The sequence below is a fragment of the Sciurus vulgaris genome (genome assembly GCF_902686455.1).
Source record: "Sciurus vulgaris genome assembly, chromosome: 1".
Classification (NCBI taxonomy): domain Eukaryota; kingdom Metazoa; phylum Chordata; class Mammalia; order Rodentia; family Sciuridae; genus Sciurus; species Sciurus vulgaris.
Window position 1 is genome coordinate 140456849 of NC_136461.1, and position 26384 is coordinate 140483232.

Genomic DNA, 26384 nt, shown 5'->3' on the forward strand with positions numbered 1-26384 from the left:
AAAGGAGGGGCAGTTAAGAACTTTATTCCAGGGAACGTACAGTGTTTATATAAATTAAGTGAATCATTAGACTTAATGGCATTGATCCTTGTGAGGAAACACTAGTTACCCTCACTGAATATTAGCTATTTTTCAACCTTGTATAATTATACAAATTCTAAATCTCTGTCCAGGGCTTTAAAATGAAACCTAAAGCAGATTGAAAAATTAATCAGACATTATACTGTATATTTTTTTAACATAACCCATTTTCAAGAGAAATTCTTAAACTATTTTATTTTTTACATGACCTTACATTGTTTGTTTGTTTGTTTGTTTTTTTTTCATTAATAGAATTTGGTTCTCAATTTTTGGCAAATTGCTAAATACCTGATTGCTTAATATTCAAAAGGGAGGTTGATTTATTTACTTGCAATATAGTTCTGGAAAAAATTATGTGAACTTACTCTGAAGTTCTAAGAAATTTATAATTTTGTGTAAAATGTGGAAAACAGTATACAAAAGAAAGACATCTATTGCTGTACCCTTAAGAAGCCAGGATAAGGATTTCATTTCCTTTCCAAAATAAATATGGCAAAGCAGAACAAAGTTGAACCATGTGATAGGCATAATCTTGAACCTTTTTTTCTTTTCAGAATGTGAGCATTTATTTTATTTTTTCTTGAAGTACAAAATTTAGTGACTGAATTGGATTCTGTTGTAAAGATAAATTGTAATTCTATATTAAAAAGTTTCCATGTTTATTGAATCCTTATATGTAATTTTTTGAACACATCAGTTACTTAAAATATAACTGAATGTAAATCATAATTTTGTGTCTGCAAAGTTTATGAATTAGCTTTTTGTAGAAATTGCATATTTTAAAAAGTTGTGGCAGATCTGACTCTTCAAACAAAAATAATCCCCATTCTATTCTTAACCCTCCTTAAACTCCTAAGTAATTTTATAACAAAGATTTAAAAATATGAGTACTTTTCTGCAAATTTTTCTGAGATTGGATTTTAAACTTTAATTATGCTTATTTAGAAATTTTGTGTTCATCAAGTGCATCTTTTTCCTGTATTTAAAACTGTTTAATTTTAATCTTTCAGATGTCTTTTTCCCCTCCTGTAAAGAGGACATTTCACTACTGATTGCGGTCTTCTGTTTTGCAGAGTAACAGCTATCCACCAATGTCAGATCCATATATGCCTAGTTACTATGCTCCATCCATTGGATTTCCATATTCTCTTGGGGAAGCAGCATGGTCCACGGCTGGAGACCAGCCTATGCCATATCTGACAACCTATGGACAAATGAGTAATGGAGAACATCATTATATACCAGATGGTGTTTTTAGTCAACCTGGGGCATTAGGAAATACCCCTCCATTTCTTGGTCAACATGGATTTAACTTTTTTCCTGGTAATGCTGATTTCTCTACATGGGGGACAAGTGGATCTCAGGGACAATCAACACAAAGTTCTGCTTATAGCAGCAGTTATGGCTATCCACCTAGTTCTCTTGGGAGAGCTATTACTGATGGACAGGCTGGATTTGGCAATGATACTTTGAGTAAGGTGCCTGGCATTAGCAGTATTGAGCAAGGCATGACTGGACTGAAAATTGGTGGTGACCTGACAGCTGCAGTGACAAAAACTGTAGGTACAGCCTTGAGCAGCAGTGGTATGACTAGCATTGCAACCAATAGTGTACCCCCAGTTAGCAGTGCAGCACCTAAACCAACCTCCTGGGCTGCCATTGCTAGGAAGCCTGCCAAACCTCAACCGAAACTTAAACCCAAGGGCAATGTGGGAATTGGGGGTTCCGCTGTACCACCTCCTCCTATAAAACACAACATGAATATTGGAACTTGGGATGAAAAGGGGTCAGTGGTAAAGGCTCCACCAACCCAACCAGTTCTGCCTCCTCAAACTATAATCCAGCAGCCTCAGCCATTAATTCAACCGCCACCATTGGTGCAAAGCCAACTGCCTCAGCAGCAGCCTCAGCCACCACAACCACAGCAGCAACAAGGACCTCAGCCACAGGCCCAGCCACACCAAGTGCAGCCTCAGCCACCGCAGCTGCAGAATCGCTGGGTAGCTCCTCGGAATAGGGGAGGGGGCTTCAGCCAGAACAATGGAGTGGGCAGTGAAAACTTTGGTTTAGGTGTTGTACCTGTCAGCGCTTCACCTTCTAGCATAGAAGTGCATCCAGTACTGGAAAAGCTAAAGGCCATAAACAACTATAATCCCAAAGACTTTGATTGGAACCTGAAGAATGGACGTGTGTTTATAATTAAAAGCTACTCTGAGGATGACATACATCGTTCCATTAAGTACTCTATCTGGTGTAGTACTGAGCATGGTAATAAGCGTTTGGATGCAGCCTACCGTTCCCTGAATGGGAAAGGCCCACTCTATTTACTCTTTAGCGTGAATGGCAGTGGACATTTTTGTGGAGTGGCTGAAATGAAGTCTGTTGTGGACTATAATGCATATGCTGGTGTCTGGTCTCAGGATAAATGGAAGGGCAAATTTGAAGTTAAATGGATCTTTGTGAAAGATGTTCCCAATAACCAGTTACGGCACATTCGCTTAGAAAACAATGACAACAAACCAGTAACCAATTCAAGGGACACTCAAGAGGTACCCCTAGAAAAAGCTAAGCAAGTGCTTAAAATAATTGCTACTTTCAAGCATACCACCTCAATCTTTGATGACTTTGCACATTATGAAAAGCGTCAAGAAGAGGAGGAAGCCATGCGTAGGGTAAGAATATAGTAATTTTGATGTGTGGGTCTTTCTCTTGGGGATGGAGTAGATGGATGAGTATCCTTTAATGCCTCTTTGTTTTCCCCCTCCACAGTACTGGGAATTGAACCCAGGAATTCTCTACCACTGAGTTACATCCTTAGCCCTTTTTTATTTTTGAGGTAGGGTCTCTAAGTTGCTTGGACTGGCTTTAAACTTGCAATCTTTCTGTCTCAGCCTCCTGAGTAGCTGGGATTCCAGGTGTATGCCAATGTACCTAACTGGGAAAATGGATTTTTAAAAAACAAAACAGAAGTATTCTTATAATTTTTACAGTTGAAGCTCTTATACCAAATATGGTGACAATTTGACTTTGGGATGGTAAATTAGATTTGCTTTAAAATTAGACTCCATAGCATTTGCTTTCTCTTTTTGTTATTCATGTGTGAAACATAAGACGACTTCCATTGGAAGACTTTGAATTGGACACGCTGTTATTCATATTTGTAACATACTGATCAGCATTTGATCACAGGGTAAGGCAGGCTTAGATTGTTTTCTGTTCTGAACTACCTCATAAAATTGGGGTCCTAGTTTTAGGTGGAAAGAGAATGGTGGGTTTAGTCAACCAGGAGATTTTTCTGTAGATGGTACATTTGAATTTGTTTTGGAGAGAGGTAGGGGTAAAGTTAGCTCTTCAGTAAAATAGCATTTACTGCTGCGGAAAATCCCTTGTGGAAATTAACGTAAAACAGAAACTTCAACTATCTATGCCTAAAAGTGTCAGTGATTCAATTCTTTGAGTGAGTTTGTCTTGTGACTTCTTGGTTGTATGCAGCAGAGGGAATTGCTTCAACAAACATTACTCACTGGTGAATGATGTTGAGATACAAGTATAAAGTGGTAGTTTCTAAACCTTAGTGCTTATAATTACTTACTGGAGTATTTCTTGAAAATAGAGATTCTTGTGACCCACTCCTTGATGTATTTGGTAAGGGTGTGGTAGTGTACATTTTTAACAGGCTTCCCAGGTGATTCTGGTTGCAGTGATTACTATGCTGACTTGTTAGAGACTTTTAGAGTGATGCAAATTACTGTTTAAGGCTTTGTGGAACTTTTTAAATGGATTGCTGAATATAATTTTCTTCTAGCTAAATGTGGGAAATGAGGAAACTTGGATCAAAAGTTGCTAGTGAGGTCTTGAGCTTAGTGGTTAAGTAAATTGTCATATTGTATCTGCCATTACAAAATAGCATATCAGAAATGATCTGGAATATGAAAGATGGGATGCAGATACAGATTTTATTTTAGGATGTGCTTAATTAAGACATATTTGAGAAATGTAGGCAGTGAAATCTTTTTGACTTAAGCATTTAGATAGATGGTGGGTGTTAGATCTAGGTTTTTTGTTTGTAAACAGTTGATTTCATGAAAGTAGGATGAGATTAGGAGAAAATATGCATGATAAATATTTATCAGCTTTATTTTCTTCTACCACTAAGGTGACAGCTAAACTTGTATGTGTTCATACTTTTCTTTCTTACACAGTCTGAAAATTTAGTCCTAGTTTTATTTTCAGTATTTTAATGTATAGTTGTCTCTGGAATATATATATTTTTCATACTAGGAATTGATCTCAGTGGTTCTTTATTACTGAGCTATATCCCTACGCCTTTTTAAATTTATTTCAAGACAGGATCTTACTAAGTTTGTCAAGTCTGACCTCTAATTTGTAATTCCCTGCCTTAGCCTCCCAAGTAGCTGGAGTTGCAGACTGGCACACTGTGCCTGCCCCAGAAATATTTTTTATGACAAATCTATTATAGCCATGTTTTTGTATATATTGCATATATATACACACTAGTGAATTAAACTTTAATTTTTGTATTTGTTATTTCACTGCTGCCATTCTGTGATGTCTGTAACTCAAAAATTGACATCTTTATTTTGAATCTAATTACACTTGATTTTTATTAATTTTAGAAGGCTGAGGCAGGAAGATTATAAGTTCGAGAGCAGCATGGGCAACATAGTGAGACCTTGTATCAAATTGAGTAAAAGGGTTGGGAATATAACTCAGTGGTAAAGTGCCCCTTGGATCCATTCCCAGTACCACTACCACCACAACAGACATGGTCTTTGGCCATGATGTTTAACCAACAGTTCAGCTGGGTGTAGAGTTTTGGGGTCAGCTTTTTTTCAATCAGAATACTATAGACTTGCTTTATTGTATCATGTTCTGAAGTATAAACTTTTTAAAACTGACCTCTTTCAATATAACAGCATAATATCGTAATTTATTTGTTTTTATCAATTCTTTATTCTCATTACTAGTAGTATTCTATTCTATGGACGTATCAAAGATATTTGGATTGTTTCCAGTTTGGGGGTGATAAAAAAGTTCCCATAAGTATTTTTGTACATAGTTTTAAAGCTTTTTTTTTTTTTTTTTTTTTTTTTTTTAATCAGTAAAATTAAGTTCTAATTTAGAACCCACAGTTTTCAGTTTTAAAAAGTAAATTGATGAAATCACCATCACAGTTTGGATATGAGAAAGTTCCACCATGCATGAAAACCTCTCTTGTACTATCTTTTTGTACATACGTCCTTGTTCTGTGTCTAATCCCTGGCACCCACTAATCTTGACTCACAGTTTTGTTAGTATTTTTTTGTTGTTGAGATCTGAAAACTCCCAGTATTCTTTGGGCTCTTTTCCTCTTAGTTACTGGACCAGGGGAGGATCATCAAGATCAAAATGGGTACTTTTAAATTTTTTTCTTTAATTCTTGGTGCTGGTTCCATATGCCTCTGCCATTGTGCATGTGGGAATGGGATAGTCATGCTTCAAGTTGACTATACCATTACCCTGTGGAGACTTAGAAGGGAAAATCTTTACAATGGCAACGCTAGGTAATTGACTTCCCTTCAGGTTTGAAACTACTATGTCAGGAGCCAGTTTTCCATGTTTTTTAACTGGTTAGCATATGAAGTATCATGTATCTTTGCCTGGTTTTCTTCCTTTTGTTGTTAGCCCTTGCCCAGGCATAGTTGTAGATTTTTTCTTTGACATGCTTATTTTGCACATGGGCTTTCCAACATAAATGCTTTCAAAGCATCCCAGTGATTCTTGTGTTCCCTGTCCTAGGTCCTCTTTGGTTTCATCACAAAGGACAAATGAGTTGTGTTTTGCTAGAATTCCTATTTTTTTTCCAGTGAAAGCAGTTGCAAGTCATTATTAGTGTCTCTTAATAATACCTCGTCTGTCCTGTATTAAACTCTTAATTTCTGAAGGCTCGTGATAAGTGGAGGTCATATTTTCCCAGATGTATATCTTTTAGACTTTGGCTAAAGTCAGGTTCTTAGAGAAGACACAGACTGCACTAATAATAAGAGAGATGATTGATAAATTTGATTAGTTAGAAACAGTTAATCAAAAGATGCTTTAAAGGAAAATATAAAAAGTCATCTTTTTTGAAAGAACCAGAAGAAATTTGAATATAATTGATTGATGATTAAGAATATATAAATATAAAAAAGACAACTCAATAGAAAAATGTACAAAAGATATGAATATGCATTTAGTGAAAGAGGAAAACAGACATGACTAATGCATGTAAACCAATATTCAGTCTTATTGAAAGTTAGAGAAAACAATCTCATTACATTACAACCCCTTAGGTAGCACTATATCCTACTTACCAGTTCCAGCCAATCTGGAAGCATTGACTTCTGTCATATCCCCAAACTTTCCCCACTTCATGCAACAATGCCCTTATTCATGGCCACTGTAGGTTCGATGTGAACAATGTTCGCTTTCTTCCTCCAAAATTTCCTAATAAAAATACTGTTCTCTCAAGTGCAGAAGACATTTTTCCAACTGGTGTCCACTTTTGCTTCTGGAAGCTGTGGAAGCTTAAACCAAGACCTCCTTTTTTATGGTATCTGTGATGACTCAGTAAACCCTTTTATTTCACAGGGGGAGAAGGCACTGCTGCTATTTTGGCTTATCCCAGCCTACATTTTAATCACTCAGAATAGTCAAAGCCAATAGTCTTGTCCACTCAAGAAGTTGCTGCAACAGGAAGTAAAAGTGAAATTTAGGAAAATCCAATTCATGATTAAAATGAGAAAATATTTTATATCCATTCATTTGGCAAAATTAGGAAATGTGATGGTATTGAATATTGGAAAGCTTGTAAATAAACAAGGCATCTTACACAATTGCAGATGTCAAGCACTTTTTGTGTTTTTTTAACAAGTTGAATACCGCCTTATAATTCAGCAGTTCTCTTCTGGAATACACCTGAAGAACCTTTCTAGATACCCCAGAAAATATGTATAGGAATGGCAAAATTTTATAATAGCAAAAAACTGGAAGCAATTCAAATGTTCATTAGGAAAAGAACCAGAGACATTGGTGGTGCTATAGTACTATGGGTGAATTTTTTCCTTCATTCTTCTATTTGGAAATAATTTGAAATTTATCTGGGGAATAATTTGTAGAATACTTACATACCATTTAGTCAGATTTGTCTGTTATTGTCATTTTTTCCCCAGTTGCTTTGTTCTTTTTAAACTGAGAGTGCGTTCCATGTAGGCTCTTTTCTCAAAAAAAAAAAAAAAAAAAACTATAGTGTGTATTTCCTAAGAATAAGGTTATTCTTTTATTTAACTACTCTGTCATTTTATCCAGAGTCCTTTCCTTAATGTAGTAGAGGATCCAGTCTATGATCAGAATAGGATAGTCAAAATAGTTTGGAATAATAAGTTTAGAAGACTTCTGCCTTTCCCAAGTTTGGGGAGGATTTTGTCATGTGCTTTTATAGAAGTGTTATGGGTCTAATGTCTATGTTTAGGTTTGTGGTTACTATAGCTCTTTTTCTCTTTTCATGTTTTTCTTTACATTTTGAGACCTTTTATGATAATAAGGACTTTAAAAAGCTAATTCCATTATGTCATTGTCATTGTTATTGACTCATTTTTTCCCCTGATTATTTTGGCAATAAATAACCAGGACAACTTGCTTTTCTAGCCAACATGCCTCCTGTGGAGGAGACAACCTGACATCCTGTCTGCATATATGAAACTTAGAATGTCAGGCTCTCTGTTTCAGAATGAGAAATGCTGGTGAAATTCGAAACTGCAGAGGAAACAATTGCCAGTTAGGAGGGAGAGAGGAGCTGGATAAAGAGAAAAATCTTAAAAGCTTCCTAAGCAAAAGACTATTTATAAAGAAAAGAGAAACAGTGGGTGATCCATATTATCTCTTCAGAGGGTACTCAAATGTAAAATCTTATTTCAGGGTGTTTAGGGGAGTCTGGTGTAGAATTATATCTGTAAAGATAAGTGTCTAGTTACAGGGAAGTAGGGTGGAGGAGTAAAAGAAGTTCAAGTTTACAAGAACATAGCCTTAGTGTACCTTATAATTCAGCCTTATAATAAAAGTTAGAAATTTTAGGAGAATGAAATAGGGATTCAAGAAAGGTGATGACATGTTTTAGTGTCTGGGTATACAAGAACAGATCTCAAAAGGGGACTGATAATGCATTTTGAATCAAGACAGGTGTTCATTATTTATAGTGCATCCCAGGACTTTCCAGCATCTCACCCTGTCACTGTCAATAAGGTCCTTCAAGCCTCACAAACAACATGGGCCCTTTATTAGGAACAACTGACCTAAAGTCAGGAATCTAAAAAGAATAAAAAGTTTGGATAATTTTGATTGTATTATAACATAAAGTCTGTGAACACAAACAAGACTGATTTTGCTTTTGCTGATTCCCTGGCACCTAGAAGAATACCTAGCACATGGTAGGTTTTAAGCAGATACCTGTTAAATGAGTAAACGCTTTGAAGAACCTCTTGCAGTTTGAATGTTGTAGAATTGTTCCTTTCTAATCTCTGTACTGTTATTTGTTCATTCAGTTTATAATAAATGCTGCCTGTTGGTTTTTCAGTTTGTAGAAATAGACAATAGATTATAAAATATTAAATTCTAGTTAGAACAGAATGCTAGGAGATACATTCCAAGGAAAGATTTGAGGAAGGGTTAAATATATGAACTTTTTCATCTTTCTGAAGTTAGCAGGTAACTCTCCAAAGATGATCAATCAAGGATTAGTGCCTTACGCATATTATTTAAAGTCATAAATGCTACGACTTAAACTAAAAATAGTATAGCTTCTAGTGTAGGAAGGTGGGATAGAAGTGGGATATGACATTTGGTTTTATAAATTAATTATATACAATGGGAATTGTTGGTGTCTCAACTGACTGAATCAAGAATTTTATGTATTAGTATTATTATTAAGGTTATGGCCACCCATCAGAGGAACTGAAATTTTAGAAAGGGTTAGGAGAGGATAAAGTTCCTGATTTATTATCTTTATTTGTCTTCAAAAGAATTGTGTGTATTACGTCTGTGGTAAAGCCAGTTTAATTGAAAATAAAAGAAGAAAATAAAGAGCTAATAAAGTTCTGAGTATATTTGTCTAAAACATGTAACCTATAGGTAGTACAGTCTTCTTTTTACTCTTTAGGTAAGTCTTTGTTAACCAGGAAACAGTTTCAGGTTAGATTTTTAGTTTAATAGCTCTTTTAATTCTACATAGTTTCAATTGCCAATCACTGATATGAATTTTCCCAAAGATGGCATTTTCCTAATCTCCCAGAAAGAGATGCAGCCTTACCCTGAGCAAAAATAAACAAGTCTGTGGGCTTGGTGGTGTACACCTTAATCCCATTGGTTCAGGCATATCCCAAGTTCCAGGTCAGTTTTAGCAATTTAGTGAGGCCCTAAGCAACTTTGTGAGACCCTGTCTCAAAATTTAATAATGAAAAAGTCCGGGGATGTGGCTCAGTGGTTAAGATTCCTGAGTTAAATCTCTAGTACACCCCGCCCCGTCCCCCCCAAAAAACAACCTACTTCATAATTATAATAAAATCTATTAAATTCTAGATACTTCTATATATTTTAGTAACATATGCTAACATTATGTTATTGTGTACTTCCAAAGACTAAATTTTAGGCATAATATAATTTTTTCGGTTCTGGGGATCGAACTCAGGGCCTTGTGTTTGCAAGGCAAGCACTCTACCAACTGAGCTATCTCCCCAGCCCATAATGTAGTTTTTTTAATGTTTGGACTAGCTGTTCCTGAGATGTTAGGTCTGTCTCAAGGTACAAATTTGTTTTAATATATGAGAAATTACTTTGACCATAATTAGTCCTATAACAACAGTAAGCATTTTCTTAGTAGTTCTGTTATTTTTAACGACATGGGTTGAAGTCTATTTGATTATCTTTTCATGAACTTTTCTAATGGTTATAGTTCTCTCTTGCCGAATAAGTTGATTATGATGATTAACAGAAAAAGTTCAGTAAATTAAGTCTAATTTATATTACTTATAAGTGAATAATTCTCTGGATTAAAAATATTGGTAATTTCAATAATCAAGATGCTTTCACTACAGTAATACTCTGTTCTAAACTTGTTAAGTATTTATGAGCCAAAGTTGGAAGGAGGTGCTTCAATGAACATTTTATTACATTGACTTGTTTTTGTGTTTTCTTCAGACTGTTTATAGTGGTTTTGCTGTGTTTAATGCTGATAAGAGAATTTTATGGATTTTTAGTAAATGAATTACCTGTAGTTTATCAAGTTAGTTGTAGAGATTGGGGTTAAAATTGTCAATAGTCATTGTTAAATTGAGCAGAATTTCATTTGTTAAATGTATCATTTTCATTAGCAAATGCATGATGACATAAGGAACCAGATATCTTTACCTTTATGTGGGAATGAAATATTTAAAGTTTTAAGAAGTAATTTGTTGAATTATTTCTGTTTATTTAATATTTTATTGAAAACATTACATGCAGTTTCTTAATTTAGAATAAATGTGCCCAAGAAAAAATATTTCATTAAAAGAAAAGTGTAGCTTTTGAACATAAGATATTTTCTTTAGTAAGGGAAAAGTTAGGGCCTTAATCAACTTTACCTGTTCCTTGGAGTAACTTTTTTTTTTTTTTTCATATGTAAAGATTTATCTGTGTATATTTCACTCTAATCATACAGTAAGTACTGATAGAGTTAGGGTAGGATGCCCTAGCTCCTTTTCCTGACAGTTCTGAATTTATGCTAATATTACATATCCAAAGGCTTTGCTACTGATGGATCAGTATGGCTAATGCTTGTTCTGTTGTGAATTGCTGTGTAAGTTATTTAAAAGTGCAAAGTTTAGTAGCCTGAAATACTTCACAGCTTCTGTGTGTTAGGAATTGGGGTGTAGCCTAGTTGGATTCTCAGCTTCAGGATCCCTATAAGGTTGCAGTCAGAGTTGGGCTTAGTTCTCATCTGAAGACTTGATTGGTAAGACCTCTATTTTCAAACTCATGTTGTCGGCAAAATGTTCTTCCTCATAATTTGGAGTGAGAACCTGTTTCTGATGGCTTTTGGCCAGAGACTGTGCTCTTTTCTTCATATAGGCCTTTTCTCATAGGAAGCTTGCTTCGTAAAGTGAGCAAGCAAGGGATGGGGGAGTAGGGCTACAGAGTGAGTAAGCTGAGGTGACAATGGCTAGGAAAATAGAAGGCATGGTCTTTTTTTTTTTTTTTTTAATTTTTTTGTAGTTGTAGATGGACAGCATGCCTTTGGTTTTTTTTTTTTGTTTGTTTGTTTGTTTTTTTCTGTGCTAGTGTCTCCCGTAATCATAGCGGTGAAATCCTGTTACCTCTGCCAGTTGTGTTGATTACTAGCAAGTCATTGTTGAGTCCAGCCCATAGGAGCAGGGATTGATTCTACAACCTATGAATACCAGGAGACAGGAACCATTGGGAACCATGTCAGAAACTGCCAGGACCCTCTGCTCCCCATACCAGTACCACCACAATACTGGGGTTTGAATCCCAGGTTGAATATTGTAGGCACGTGCTCTACCCTGAGCCATATCCCCGACCCTTTTAAAATTTTTATTTTGAGACGGGATCTCACCAAGTTTCCCAAGCTGGCCTTGAATTTTTGATCCTTTTGTCTCAGCCACCCTTGTAGGACTAGCAGGGATTACAGGTGTGTGCTACCATACTTAGCTTTATTGCTCTCCAGTGTCTAAGAGGAAATTAATTTTACCGTCTCCTGGGAGAAAGTTTGAGTTTATTGAAAGATGTTTCAACTGTAGTATCTTATGCATTTGACCAATTCAATATTGAGGCAGTTTCTGTTGCATTTGAAATAACTTGAGGGAATGAAAGAACCTTTATAGACTCTATAATAGAAGAACTAGAATATAAAAAAACTAATGAACAATTCTACTTATAAAAGATGGTCTAGAATATTTAATTTTCATTTTATGGTAAAGAGACTAAAATCTGACATCCAAAAATAGAATTACAAATAGATTCCTTTGGCTTTAAGAGCCTCAGTTACTTGGTCTTTTTATTTTTTATTTTTTTTTCTTTTTAAAATTTATTTTTAAAAAATTCTATTAGAACACATCTTGCATTCAGGTTAACCTGGATTGCCATATATTTGGGTCCTGCATGCTTTCTTAACTCTGCTATACCTAATTCATTCCGTGGGTTAATATGTAAGATTACAAGTAGCCACCAGAGATAAATACTGTTACTTTGTAGAACTCTGTCAGCTTGGGGAGACAAATGAATAGTTTCAGTTAGGAAAATTTTGTAGTTTTCAGTGTCTTTTTCGTTAAATTTATTGCTAAGTATTTTGTATTTTTTTATGATTTGTAAATGGAATTACATTACAAATGTATGCCACCATACCCAGCTTCAGTTTTTATTTTCTTAATTATATGCTGGAAATTCAGGTACAGCACATAGTTGTTGTAATTATACAGAATCTCCTTTCTAACTGATTTTTAAATGTCCCTGTATCCAGTGACTCACTAAATTCATTTATTAGTTCTTATAGTTTTGATAATGAACATCCTTAGGGTTTTTTACCTAAAAATCATGTCAGCTGCAGGTTGAGATAGTTCTGTTTCTTTTTTTGCTCTTTTTTTCCCTTTTTTTATGCAATTAAGTAAAAACTACAAAACATATTACAATAAATGATTGTGACTAGTGGTATTGTTTTATTGAACTAAATCAGAAAACATGAATTTATTCCTCTTACAATCATGTTGTTGATCTCATTGAAGCACCCAAATTAACATGTTCATCACCATTCTTTTCTATTTGAACTTCACTTTTTCTTTTTTGTAATATACTTTGTTTATTTGGTCTTTGGTTGGCACAAATGAACAATTTATTAGCATTCTATATCAATTCTTTTCTCAAACTGAAAATACTTCTTTATTTTGTAAATACAAATATGGGCACTGGAATCTTTTAAAGTTTCTAGCACTGATCATGACTATTTTTTTTTTTTCATTAATTTTCATTGACTTGGTTGCCAACATAAATGTTTATGTTTTATTACTCCAACTTTGCAGTAATAATGGAGAGTAATAATGTAGAGCTTCATTACAATGGAAATGTAAATTTGAAACATTTGAAAAGTTGATTTCCAAAAATGACCTCTATTCCCAAAGCATAATCATTGTTCTTTCCCCTTATGATTGTATGGTTTTCAGTTTGTTTCAAGTGCAGAGTTGGTCTGTTTCCTTTGTACTCTTTCTTATCGTTTCTTAATGCAAGAGGAGTTGTCATGTTGTTGGGACTGAGCATGTCAGAAACTTACCTTGGTATTATAGTACTTTTAAAGACTCTGAATACAATGCTGAGGCTTTTGAACAGCTGGGATTTTTATTTGTTACTGCCTTTATTGTATTCTTCGGCATGAATTTCTCAGTCCTATCAGCCACCTATACAGATTTCATTCTTACTAAGTCATTACTTTTACTGAAAAACTGAATCTGTTAGATGTTTTAACTTAAGTCTTGGTTCATCTATAAATTGTTTTCTTGAAACATACACTCTGATTGTTTCCTTTATTTAATTAAAAAATATAGCCTGATGTAGTTATTGGGTTTAATTTTGGGGTGGTATTTAAGTGATACTTTTATCCTCAAACAATAATTTTGATTACCTGTCCAGGGGCAGCCATTTAAATAGCAATACCGTATAAAATTTTTTTTTCATATTTCTGTAGTGATGATTGAGAGTTGCATGCAAGTCATTCTTTTCTTTAGTGATTATTTTTTATTTTATTTTGAAATATTATAGACTTTTAGGTATGTTGCAAAGGTAATATAGGAAGTTTCTGTATATCCTTTATTCACTTTCCCTTAATATTAACATGCACATAATCATGGTATATTTATCTAAACTAAGAAATTAACATTGGTATAATACTGTTAAATAAATTACAGACTTTTCCCAAATTTCCCATTTTCCATATGGTCTGGAGACCAACATTACATTCAGTTGTTATGTTTCCTTAGTTGTCTCCAGTCTGTTAACAGTTTTCTGCCTTTCTTTGTTTCTTATATCTTTCGAGGCTACTGAACAGGTAGTTTTTCAGATTTTCAGAAAACTTTTCATTTGTATGGATTTGAGGAAGAATACCACAGAAATGATGTGTTAATGTGTTAATGTAGTATCAACTTTATTTGTTTAAGGTGAAGTCCACTAGTTTTCTGCTCTGGAAATCCCCTGTTTTCCCCTTTTGTACTGTATTCCTGGAAGCAAGTTCACCAGGAACTCACACTGAAAAATAGGAAAATCACATCCTACTTCCTGCAGGGAGGAATTCTCAAAGAATTAGTGAAGTTTGTTGTTTAATTGTCACCCTTTCATTTCTTCCTTCTAAAATGTTCACTTTGTCTTGAATCTGTCTGCCAGTTCTTGTGTGTGTGTGTGTGTGTGTGTGTGTGTGTGTATGTGTGTGTGTGTGAGAGAGAGAGAGAGAGGGAGAGAGGGAGAGAGAGAGAGAAATGGTGCTAGGGATTGTACCAGGGACTCCTGCTTTCTTTCTTAGAGTTTTCCATCTCTTTTTTTTTCCTGCTCAGATATTTTATGGATTTAATATTCTACTTCACAAATGAGGCAGTGACAGTTTGTCCCTTGAATTTATCACCTGATTTTTCAATTTGAAAACTAGGTTTCTAAGATACAGAAAGTATTTTTGTGTATATTGCATTTGGATCTCAAATGTTTGCTTTGCTTCTTTTCCTTTTTTTTGCACGTGTTCACTGTTCTTTCAGTAGTTGTTAGACTTATGTTCTCACTGCTTACCTTCATTTTTTTTTTTTTTTCCTAGATGTTATGGCTTCTTAAATACGTGATTACTTTTCTCTTTTGACTCATTTGTGGGTTCTGGTTTGGTTACTAAAATATTGTTAATGGTGGTGAACCTTCAGATGATTAGAAGAAAAGTAAGTTATTTAAAGATGAACTGGTGGTCCCTCTTAGGACATTCTTCAATGTCCTAAGAGATCTTTATTTTCTGGCTTTTCCTAGTTTGAAGGGTTGGGACTGTCAGAAAAATAGATGAGTTGACAACAACTTCTTCCTGGGTTCATTTCCATAGGCCATTTTCTGGTCTTGGCCCTAGGGTCTTTGGTGATCTCCATTATGTTTGCTTAGATTGGGTTGGGGTAGAAACCCTGTATCACCCCATTTTTTTCTTCACACTTAATAGCCTCAAATCTCACAGTATGACTTTTTGAGGTTATAGTGCTATTAATGAAAAAAGATAGGGGAGGGGGAGGGTTGGAAAGGAAGGATTCTTCTGTTAATCATTTTTATTATTTAAAGAAAAAATTGAATTCCATGAATCACTTGATAGTTTGTATCCTAAAGAATGCCTTTTTAGTTACAGCTGAAGTTGATAACATCACTGATAGTTCATCATTTTTTAATTTTCTATTTCTAGTGACTTGTAGCTGATAATCCATAGGTATGGGGACTACATTAGAATTATTAGAATATTTAATACTAATAGTTTTAGGTACAGTCCTACTTCTTGGTAGTATACATGTGGGATTTATTTGTTGAAAAAAATGGACCATAAACTTCTGGAGGACTAATTCTGTTGATGGATGTTTACTATGCACTGTTGACTTCCAAATTTGTATTCCCATTTTGGACCATTCTTATCTCCAGACTCATCTAATCACATATTTGACATCTTCATTTATTGTCTCATAAACATCTTATATTAATATAATTCCTTCTTTTTGCCTGTCCCATCTCCATTTTTTTTAGAGAGTATTTACCTTTCTTTTTTTTTGAGATGTTCAGTCTAAAAATCCTGGACTTATTCTTGATATTATTCTTTATTATCTCTTATCTAATCCATCAATAAGTCTCTGCTTTCAAAATCTATCATGAGTCCAAGCACTTCTCACTAGCTCTTCCTCTTTTAAAGTTGTCCAGTTTGCTGTGTCCTTTTAGATTTATTGGCATATTAGCATTAATAGTATTTTTATATTGAGTATTATAATTAAAAAAAAAAATTAGTGTTTCAGAGATTTTTTTCTATTGTTAGTTACCCCCAAAGCACCAATTTTTAGTTTTTGTTCTTTTTGATTCTGTTTATTTTTTTCTATTTTGTTATATTCTGTTTTTTTTTATATATATATGTGTATATATATATATATACACATATATATATATTTTGTTCTTAATGCTGTATGGAGGTGGATGATGAGCTCATTGCTTTTTAGCTTTTTTTAAAAAAAAATTCTACATATGTAAAATTCTAGTGTCTTTGGAGTGTCTGTACTTCACATTTTTATTATTGTACTGCTATAAAAAAATTCTGATTTCCATTGTAACTTTTTAAAAGACTTTTAGAAGTGTGTTTCAAAATTTCCAAATGTGGGTAAGTTGTTTTTGTTGTTGCTTTTAAAATTTATGTGAGAAAATGGGGACACTATGAAACTGACTCTGGCATTTATTGGAATTTGTTTTCTGGCCTAGCATGTAGTCACTTTTTATGGTACATTGTGTACCTGGATAGAATGTGTACTACTCTGAAATTATTTGTGCCAGTTTTCTGTATTCTTTGTGTTTAACTTTTTATTTCCTTGTCTGCTTTATTATTAAGAGAGAAATGTTAAATTCTATCATGAATTTTTTAGCATCTCCTTGTAATTCTGACAATTTAATATAGTAGCTTTTAAAAAACTGTTTCTTATTCAGTGTGTAGTGATCACTTTTATCTGCAAAAGTGGTTTTTGCCTTTTAAGACCATTTTGTCTGATATTGATATGGTTGTATGAATCTTAATTTGGTGTATGTTATCATGTCTATTAATTTTAACTTTTTGTGTCCTTGTGTTTTGGGTTTATTAGAAATTATGTGTAATGGGATTTTAAGAAATTCTGAATTCATATTTTTTATTTTCATTGATGAGTTTACATTTATTTTGACTTATATTATAAATATATAAAATGTTTACTTTTCCCCTCTTATTTTCTCATTAATCCAGATCTTTTAAGCCCCTATTCCCATGAATAAATGGGGTTCCTTTTTCTTTTCTCTGTTTTCTTTATTATGCCTTTTGCTTGTACATTGTTTCAAGTTATGAATTGTATATACATAGATGCATAATACATATGTAATCTATGTATTTTAGTGATTCTATGAAAATGCATAGCTGATTATAGTTTCAACTGAAACATCATCAGTGAGCACATGATCCTCATTGCTATAACTGATGATTTATCTCCCTACATTGAACTTCTTTGTCTAATTTATCCTTAAGTAGAGTTCCTTTTTTTCTTCTTTTCTAGTTCTGATCTGTCATTTTATGGGAAAGTAAATAAGAAGTATGTGGTTACCGCTTCTTAATTTATTCTCTCATATATATTATATCTAGTTGATTAGGGCATGCTTCAAAATGTCTCATAAACCTTTTTGTTTACCTCACTTGAACACTAAACTGTTTCATCAGTCTTGTAAAAGAAATTTAGGGCCTTTGTAAAATTAGACTCCAGCTTTGTGGTATACTCCCCCATTAATATCTTTTGGTTTTTGTTTTTGTGTATCCTTTTGAAACATGACTAATCTAGCTAGCTCTGTTTTCATTATTTTATTATTTCATTTCAGTGCATCTCACTGGTATTTAGGAATCTATGAGATAATTAGACATTTTATTTAACTTTCTCCATGAAACAATGCTTTTCAAGTTGTAGTGATAAATTCAAATAAAAAAGAAAGAACTTTAATATCAAAGTACTTAAAGGTTATCTTGGGAATTTAAAATACAGTTTTCTTGCATGGCTACTTGGAAAGAAAGTAAAATTTACTACTGAATGTATGCTACTCATGCAAAAATAAGATGGAAGTAGCAAAAACAAAATGAGAGAATCTTAAAATTTGCTAAACGTTGGTGGTTTTCAAAGTGCTTTCCTCAGACCAACAGTCCAGACTAAGCTGTGAACTTGTTAGGAATGCAAATTCACAGGTACGGGAGCCAACTCTCAAGCATTTGTTGTACAAGCCCTCTAGGTTATTTGTCTAGTATTAATAAAAAAGTATTTGATTAATTGTGAACATGAAAACATTCAGTGTATCTTACATGGTTTCTTTTTTGAGGGAAGGAATTGTTATATTTCTCTCAATTATGTCATAAGTCAAAATCAATTGAATATAACGCTTATATTTCTTCATGTGAAAAATTGTAATATACTCAAAATAAGAAGGGAAGAAATTTTGGAATCAAAGTTATTTCTAAATTAGTACAGAAATCTTAATGTAATGCACTTTTAATGCAGTTCTTTCTTTCAGTCTCCACCTGAGCCAGATTGCTTTCCATTTGCTACATTTCACCATCAAAAATTCATTGGAAGTACTCAAAACAGTATTAAAGTAGTTTATCCTTAAACAAATCTGTAGAACAGTAGGATTGTGTAGTGTACTGAAACTCCCCTGAAATAAGTCTCTTGTGTTTGGACTTTTCTAATTTAAAATGTTTTATAGTAATCATTCTTCTATGATTATTTGAATTAGTATTTGAAGAACTTTGTATGGAGATGATTTATGTTATATGTGCATATAGTTTAAATGATGATAGTATTTTGTTAAAACTCTTTTTGTTTTTCTTTCAGGAGAGAAATAGAAACAAACAATAACCATATGGAGATGTCCTATTAAAATTACAACACTAATGATGTAGACTCTGGAAATGCCTAATAAGTCAAAGAAAACGTTATTAAAGCTTTTTTTCTGCTTAAGGTGACATCTTTGAACACTTTAACACAAAATTGACTCTTCTTGTAATGGTTTTCATCAGCGCATCTGCCCTTATACTCTCACCAAACACACTTGAGAACTGTAACTTCGTCAAGCACTTTCTGTCCTGAAGCTTTTACCAGTATCTGCTGTCTTTTGTAATTATGCATCCTAGCTAAGGCACAGAAGACTGAATGAATGCAAGGATTCATTAACTCTTTGAATTTGTTAAATACTAACAGTTAACCATTAGAAGTGGTTCAATGATGTAAGAGTCACACTGCTTCAACTTTTTCTTTGTTGTAGTTTTTAAATTGTCAATTTTTAGCTATTTCAACAGATTAAAAGCAAAATAATCATGCCATATTTAGTCCTGGAGTTCAAGTCTAAACGTTTATGTGAAAAATTATTGTAGTAAACTTTTAATATGGCAAAGCAACCTTAAGCTCTATTTTAGCCAAATGAAACATAATCTGAAATTACATTAGAACATTTCCCTTGTCTTCAAACTGTTTGGTGTAACAGAATATTGATATGCAGCTTGGTGGATTTCACCAGTTAATGCACATTCTTTCCCCCTCCTTCCCTCAATTATATGTATACTGAGAAATGTGCATTTGTCTGAGGAATTATTTTGTTTGCTACCACTTAACGAATCTCAAAATTTTGAGTAAATGTACCTCAGTCTAATCAGACTTTTTATGACCTTTATAACTACGTTTAAAATCCTTAATTCCTATTTCTGGGTGTTTGCGAGCCTGATTGCTATCATGAAGTAAAAATTTATTATTCTAGATATTCACTAGCTAAATAAACATAGTTCTTGTTTAGCAAGCATATACTGTTCCTCAACTCTTTTCTCCAGCTTTTGCAGTGTCCTGGCATCCTTAAAATACTTTGAGAATATGGCCTTGATCCATGAATTAAATCAGTATCTAAGTGAATGTGTTGATGTTTTATTGATCAGATCTATATGTGGGAATACAGCATATATCTGGGTATTCTTATAGTTATCTTTTTAACATCTTATTTTTTTTTCATTAATTACATATCAACATTAATTTTATATCTTGAAACAAATTGATTTTGTATAATTGAATGTGTCAAGCATCTGTATTAACTGATTTGATGGCATAAGGTTATGAAAATAATGTTCTGCCCCTTATATTACTGTTCCAAAAGGAGAAGGCTATGTAGAATGATATGTAAAGGGTGAAAATAGCAATACAGTAGATTTGAATACCTTGATGTTTTGCATTACTCCATTTATGTTTACATCATGTTTAGAAATGTTTTCATTTACTATGATCTTTGGTCACTTCAACTCAAAAGCCTAATGACATATTTCTTTGAGGGTTTCATTTATATATTTTTTTGTACAATGTTTTCTTAAATTGTACAAATACTGTATTTTTTTTTTTCACTCAAATACAGTATTTGTAGATAACTGTAGCTACTTCACAGTTCTTGGGTAGTCCCAGTGTAGTTATATCAATGTTTACTGAAGGGAAAATCAAAATGTTAATGGTATATTTAAAAATAAAGACTTTCTTAAAGGAAAATTGCACCTATTTTACCTTTTCGAGACTAAGCCATGAAATCTTGTAACATGTCTCTTTAACTATTTACAATAAAAATTGGCATTTGGGTATAGTCACCACAGCAATGTTCTATATCTCCAAGATTACATAGATAAGGCATGCCAAAGATGATCGTTATCATACTGGAGGTTCTATTGGAGAGAACTGTAAAAGAGTGACCTTGTAGAAAGGATCTGAGTCCTCCCCCTGAGGTTCTCTTTTTATTGGTGCTTTATTAGCAACTCTGGATATTTTTATAAAACTAGTTACATTGTAAATGGATTCAAACTTGTTTAATTTATATTAGGTTTCTATTAAGAAATGTCCTGGAAACACCCAGCATGCAGACTGATTGCAATAGACTTAGACATTGTCAAGTGTTGTTTAGAGTCTATGCATGGTGAGGAGTACATCCCAGTGCCTTTAACGTGGATTCCTAATCTTAAGTGAAATGGGTGCAGCATTCCTTTGGGAAAAAAAAAAAAAAAATCTTATCAATTGGTAATTTTGTGGTTTTTTTTCATGTAAGTTTTCCCCAAAACACCAACTTTCTCTTTTTTCTTGGTCTGTCAGGTTGGTATATTACAAGATGTTTTTTCTCTAAATGAAATTATTACAGGTTGTCTTGAGCACAACCAGATGAATGTTTCTTCACTGTAGGGACCAAAAAAAAAAAAAAAAAAAAAAAGAGAATGTGGGCTCTACAAGAGGAAATACATAATCAAATGTTTGAATAATCATGAATTAAGACATTATTGTCCCAGTAAATTTCTCTCTTAATGTTTTTCCGAGTTCTGGTTTGAATGTTTCTTTTTAAAGTTTTCTTATGTGGGTGTTTTCTTTCGAAAGGTATTATAGTTTGTATACTTAACAGTAAGGGGGAAAATGTAACCAAAATTAGTATTCTTTATCTATACATATTGGTACTTGAAGATTCCTTTCAAAAGAAACCCAACCTTTTTTTTAAATTTTAGTACTTAATTCCTCATTTTAACTTCAGTGATCTTTCTAATCCAAAAGCTGTGTTATTTTTGAGTACAATGCATGGGGGTTAAGCTGATGTTAAAACAGTTTGCAATAAAAAAGAATCAGCTTAAGTCATTTAATCAAGTGCATTCTGCATCCTTTAAAATTACGTTTGAGAGATTTAAGAGAATTGTGTTTTCATTAAGTTTTGCATATCTTTTGTTATGCCATGTAAATTCCCTTTTTCGTATGATTAAAGGAAGGTTATGATAAAATGATTAGTTCATTTACATTCACTTGTAGCAATTACATGAGAATTTGAATTTTGTCGTGTTTGGGTTTGTTCATTCCTGTGAATGATGGTACAGTTAGGTGAGATTTTCTGTTATGGTACCCAAACTCACCATTTGGTCCTCTTTAATCTTTGAGGGTTTCAATAAAAATTGTTCACTCATATCCGTGTTCTTTCCATTTTATCTTTATGTTTAGCCTGCTATAAAAAAATTTTGCTTACTCTATTATGAATTTCTTTGTTGATATATTTTTTCTCAAGTATACATAGATTATGTCATTCATTTTAGTTGAATATTTAGATTAAGTAGGAATATTAAAGAGAGGTAAGATAGCAAAAGAGAAAAGACCTACTTCATTTTATGGAGGAAAAGGAAAAAGTGGCACCAGCTTTCTGATAACTAAAAAACCCTACTCTTAGTCCCAAGAAATACTTTTTCTAACAGTGTACATTACTGGTTGGGATCAGTGAATATGATGTGGATAGGATCTTGATGAATCTGGATGGTACACTGATGATTGCTTAATTGTCTTATTCTGATGGAGGAAATCTAAGAATTTAGTTTCTGTATTATCAAAACTAACTGTAACCACACAGAACACTGCTGGCTTTGATTAGGGCACAAAGAAATGCCCCAAGTGCCCCACAGTGCAGCATCATCAGAAACCTTTTACTGGTCATCTCCCTGAAGGGAAAGTTTACACTTCATTAGCATACTTAAGAAATGAGGCCAGGCATTCATAATTGGGATCTAATTCTTACTATTACTTTATGATAGTCAATTTGTAATTCTAGTCTTGGAACTAAATACTCTTGTAGTCAGAAGTTTAGTGACTGATTCAAGGTTATGCTTTCTAATCATGCATAATCTTGATAAGTATTATATCCTCATGTAGAGGTGTAACCATTTTGTCACCTGTGTACAGTTGTGGCAGTTTAAATAGTTTGAGTAGTGCACCAAATACATTCAAGCTGTAATTTTAGTTACCTGTATAACATTACCTAATGAAAAATGTTTTCTTAAAGCTTAACATGCAAGGACGATTAAGAGTTAACAGCATTGATGGGTTCCCCACCCCTTCCTATTATCCCCAACCCTTCCTATCATCCCCACTTGCCTCTTCATAGAGGACAGTTTTTTTAGATTACTAAAATGTTATTTTGAAACATGCACCATCCCCACGCCCCTTTCCTGGGAAGCAAACGGCTTCATGTATACTTGGTAAACACTCTACCCCTGATATATATCCCTAGCCTTCAAATCCAGGGACTCCCAACAGGTCAGACCAAGAAGTATTCTACTACTGAGCTTCATCCCAGCATTGCATTTCTAAGAGATAGATCTGTAATCAGAAGAGAATTGTTGATGAGGACATCTTAGAAATGGAGGACTTAGTTATATCTAACTGGTAGGTCGAACAAATCATTTCTTTTGTTGTTAGTGTCCTTAAGAAAATAGGTATATAGGTAAAATGCATCTAAGGTTCTTTGCAGTTCTGAGATTTTTGTAATTTATGATTTAGGTATTCTAGCAGTGGCAAATATTTGTTCCTTTGAAAGTAAGTTTGAAAATCAGTTTTGAGTTTTAATAATCATTCTGTTTTATTCAAATAAGAGAAGTAGAACATGTATCCTAAAGAAATCCCAAATTTTCCCCCCATATTATCATGTTTTTAAAAAAGTCTTTTAGAACCATTTTACAAAAAAATTGGAAAGACTACACATGGAGAATTTCTATACATCCTGCACTCAGCTCCCCCTATTCTTAACAGCTTATAAATTTACCATATTGATTCATTATCTGTAACTAAAGTGCATATTTTTAGATTTTTCTGTGTTACCAAATATCTTTCTGGTCCATTTTCCAGTCCAGAATACCGTATCACTTTCAGTTGTCATGTCTCCTTGAGTGTCTTTGTTGTAATGATTTCTTATACTTGTTTTTGATATAATACTGAGGTCTGTGGTCAGATACTTAAAAGAATGCTCCTCCTTCCGCGTTTGGCTGGTGTTTTTCTTATGGTCAGATGGGTTATAAGTTTTGAGAGAAAGATGATACAGGCCATTTCTATCATGTGTCAAGACAACTACCACCAACTGTTGTCTGTTGATACTATCTTGATCACCTTTGAGACAATGTCAGCTTCCTTCATTGTAAAGTCGCTCCCCTCCCTCCCCCCAGCTCTTTCCATACTCTTCTTTCACAACCCAAACTTGAGTGAGGAATAAAGGGAAATATAGAGATCTCTTATTATTTATTTTTATCCCAGCTGGCTCTGTGCCAGTACATTTTATTTTTTGCTTTTTAGAAACACACCTCCCTGCAATTTCCCCTCATTTTTCAACAGAATATTGGATCCTGAAGGAATTTTAATTGTAATTCATACCTACTCTTTGAATTAATTCCAATTGTATGTGTAGAGTAGCAATAATTCTAATAGAGATTGAAGATGTAGTAGCTAAGATTTAGCTCATGGGAAAAAATCTTACGTGTATAGGTAGAAGCTAATAATTCAGATTTGGGAAAAAACCTGAGGGTAGGAGGTATACAATATGTTATGTTTAGATTGATGCATTCCTTGAAAATATTGTAACTAGGGTAACATCTTTTTTTCAAGGAAATTTTTTTTTGTATTTTTGGTTGAAAGAGTAATTGTATATATTTATGGGATACAGTATATACAATGTATAATAATCACATGAAAATAGTTGGCTTCTCACCTCAGAGGACTTAACATTTCGTGTTGGGTTATTAAAATCTTCTCTATGAGTTATATTGAAATGTCCACTTCTTGTCAACCTTAGTTATCTTACTCTGTTACAGGACATCATTATTATAATTCAACTGTCACCCTGTGCCCATTAACTATTCTCTCCTTTCTCTACCCTGTAGCCTTCCTAGGCTTTGGTAACCACTATTCTATTCTCTACTTTGAGATCAACTTTGGGGCTTCTACATAAAAGTGAGAATATGTGATGTTTGTCTTGCTGTGCCCACATTTTACTTAATGTTGAAATTCTTTTGGAACATTTCTGAGGCTGCTTTGTAATATAATGGCCCAGAGTATGAACTTTGGAGACTGATTGACCATGCTGGAATCCTGGGTCTTCTACTTAACCTGAATTTCCTGGTGGATTAAAAAAATAATCACCAGGCTTGGTGTGCAAGTCTGTAATCCCAACTACTTGGGAGATTGTTACAGGAAGATTGCAAATTCAAGGCTAGCCTTGGCAACTTAGCTAGACTCTGTCTCTTATTTACACACACAGTAAACAATAAGAAAATCTACTTCGAAATGTAAACAAGGTAGTATTCATCAATTGTTAACACCATTCCTGAGCTTTTAGCAGGCCTCCCAGTATTGATTTTTGACTGTTCTGTTTCTTGGGAAGAATTTAGGACCTGTTGATTGTCATTGAAGAATTTTTTAGAGTAATATTTACTGCTTAGATGTAGCTTAGAGGTTGTAGACAAAATTGACTACTTTCAAGTCATAATGTTTTGTTGCGATCCTGAGAAGTCACTGCCTGAATAAAGTTTTGTTTAACTATCATTTATCTATTTTTTTTTTTTAACTTTTGTTTTTCAGAGTTTTCAGTAGCTTTTTTTTTTTTTTTTTTTTTTTTTTTAAGTACAACAATATGGCTTATCCTGCCAGAGCAGATGGCAGGCCAAGGGTGAATTAGACTAAACGGAAAAAAGCTAACATAGGGGAATAGTGGTAAGAAAACTTATGAACAGTAGAAAAAAATTAAGCTAAAACTGAAAGAAAACACATTTTTTTTTTGCTTTGATTATTACAAATGCCCTTTGATACTGGATGTTATGTAAACATAAAAAACCTTAAGCTCTTCATTATGACTAATACCATTTCAGAAAGGAAATACTAATGTGCATATGTTATTTCCATATTTTGTCAGTGAAATTTTGCAACTTTAAAAGCAAGAGGTATTTTGAATGCACAATGTAAGATGGTAGTTCTAACTAGAAATATTCCAAGGAAGAATACTATGAAATAAACATTGCCTTCAATCTAATATGGTTGCATGCTAATACTAATATTCAAATTATCCCCAACAAGTAAATTAAGCTTGTTCTACGTGGACCAACTGGATTAATTCACTTGGTACCCTATGAACTACCCAATATTGGGATCACAGTACAGTCAGCTGTCCAAATCCATGGGTTTCACGTCTGAGGAAATCCACAACTGTGGATTGAAAATGTTCTGAAAAATGTCGCATCTATGTGGGACACGTGCAGATCTTCTTTTGTCATTATTCCCCAAACAATACAATTAACAGCATTTACACTATGTTAGGCATTATAATAATGTAGAGACGATTGTATATTAGAAAGGTGTGTGTAATATATATGCAAACATTTTCTGTTTTAAGTAGTTGTAGGTTTTGGTGTTCAAGAGTGATTGATCCTGAGACCAATTTCTCCCCTCCCCCCCACCTTGCCCCCATTGACACCTCAGCTATTTTCTAGTTGGCCCATGTTTATATGCATACCGAGAGTCATTTTGCATCTTCCTAAACTTACTCGAGTTGCAGTTGTTTCTATTATGAAATTTAAATGCATAAATTGATTAAATTTATGCAGTTGTTTCTAAGAAGACTGAACTGACTGCTTTGAAGTGCCTAATAAAGGTGAGCTGTCTACCTGG

The 26384-nt window shown here is 33.6% G+C and overlaps 1 protein-coding gene across 6 annotated transcripts in view; it reads left to right on the plus strand.

Annotated features, from left to right (window-relative positions):
- Nucleotides 1-21873, plus strand: part of YTHDF3 (YTH N6-methyladenosine RNA binding protein F3) — a 36474-nt gene extending 14601 nt beyond the window's left edge. For all 6 annotated transcript variants that reach the window (XM_079150261.1, XM_079150263.1, XM_079150259.1 and 3 more), the window contains 2 exons: nt 1155-2753; nt 18750-21873. In XM_079150261.1, the coding sequence (XP_079006387.1) occupies nt 1155-2753; nt 18750-18773 (1623 nt within the window). In that variant the 3' untranslated portion in view covers nt 18774-21873. The remainder of the gene's footprint in view (nt 1-1154; nt 2754-18749) is intronic.
- Nucleotides 21874-26384: the final 4511 nt, after the last annotated feature.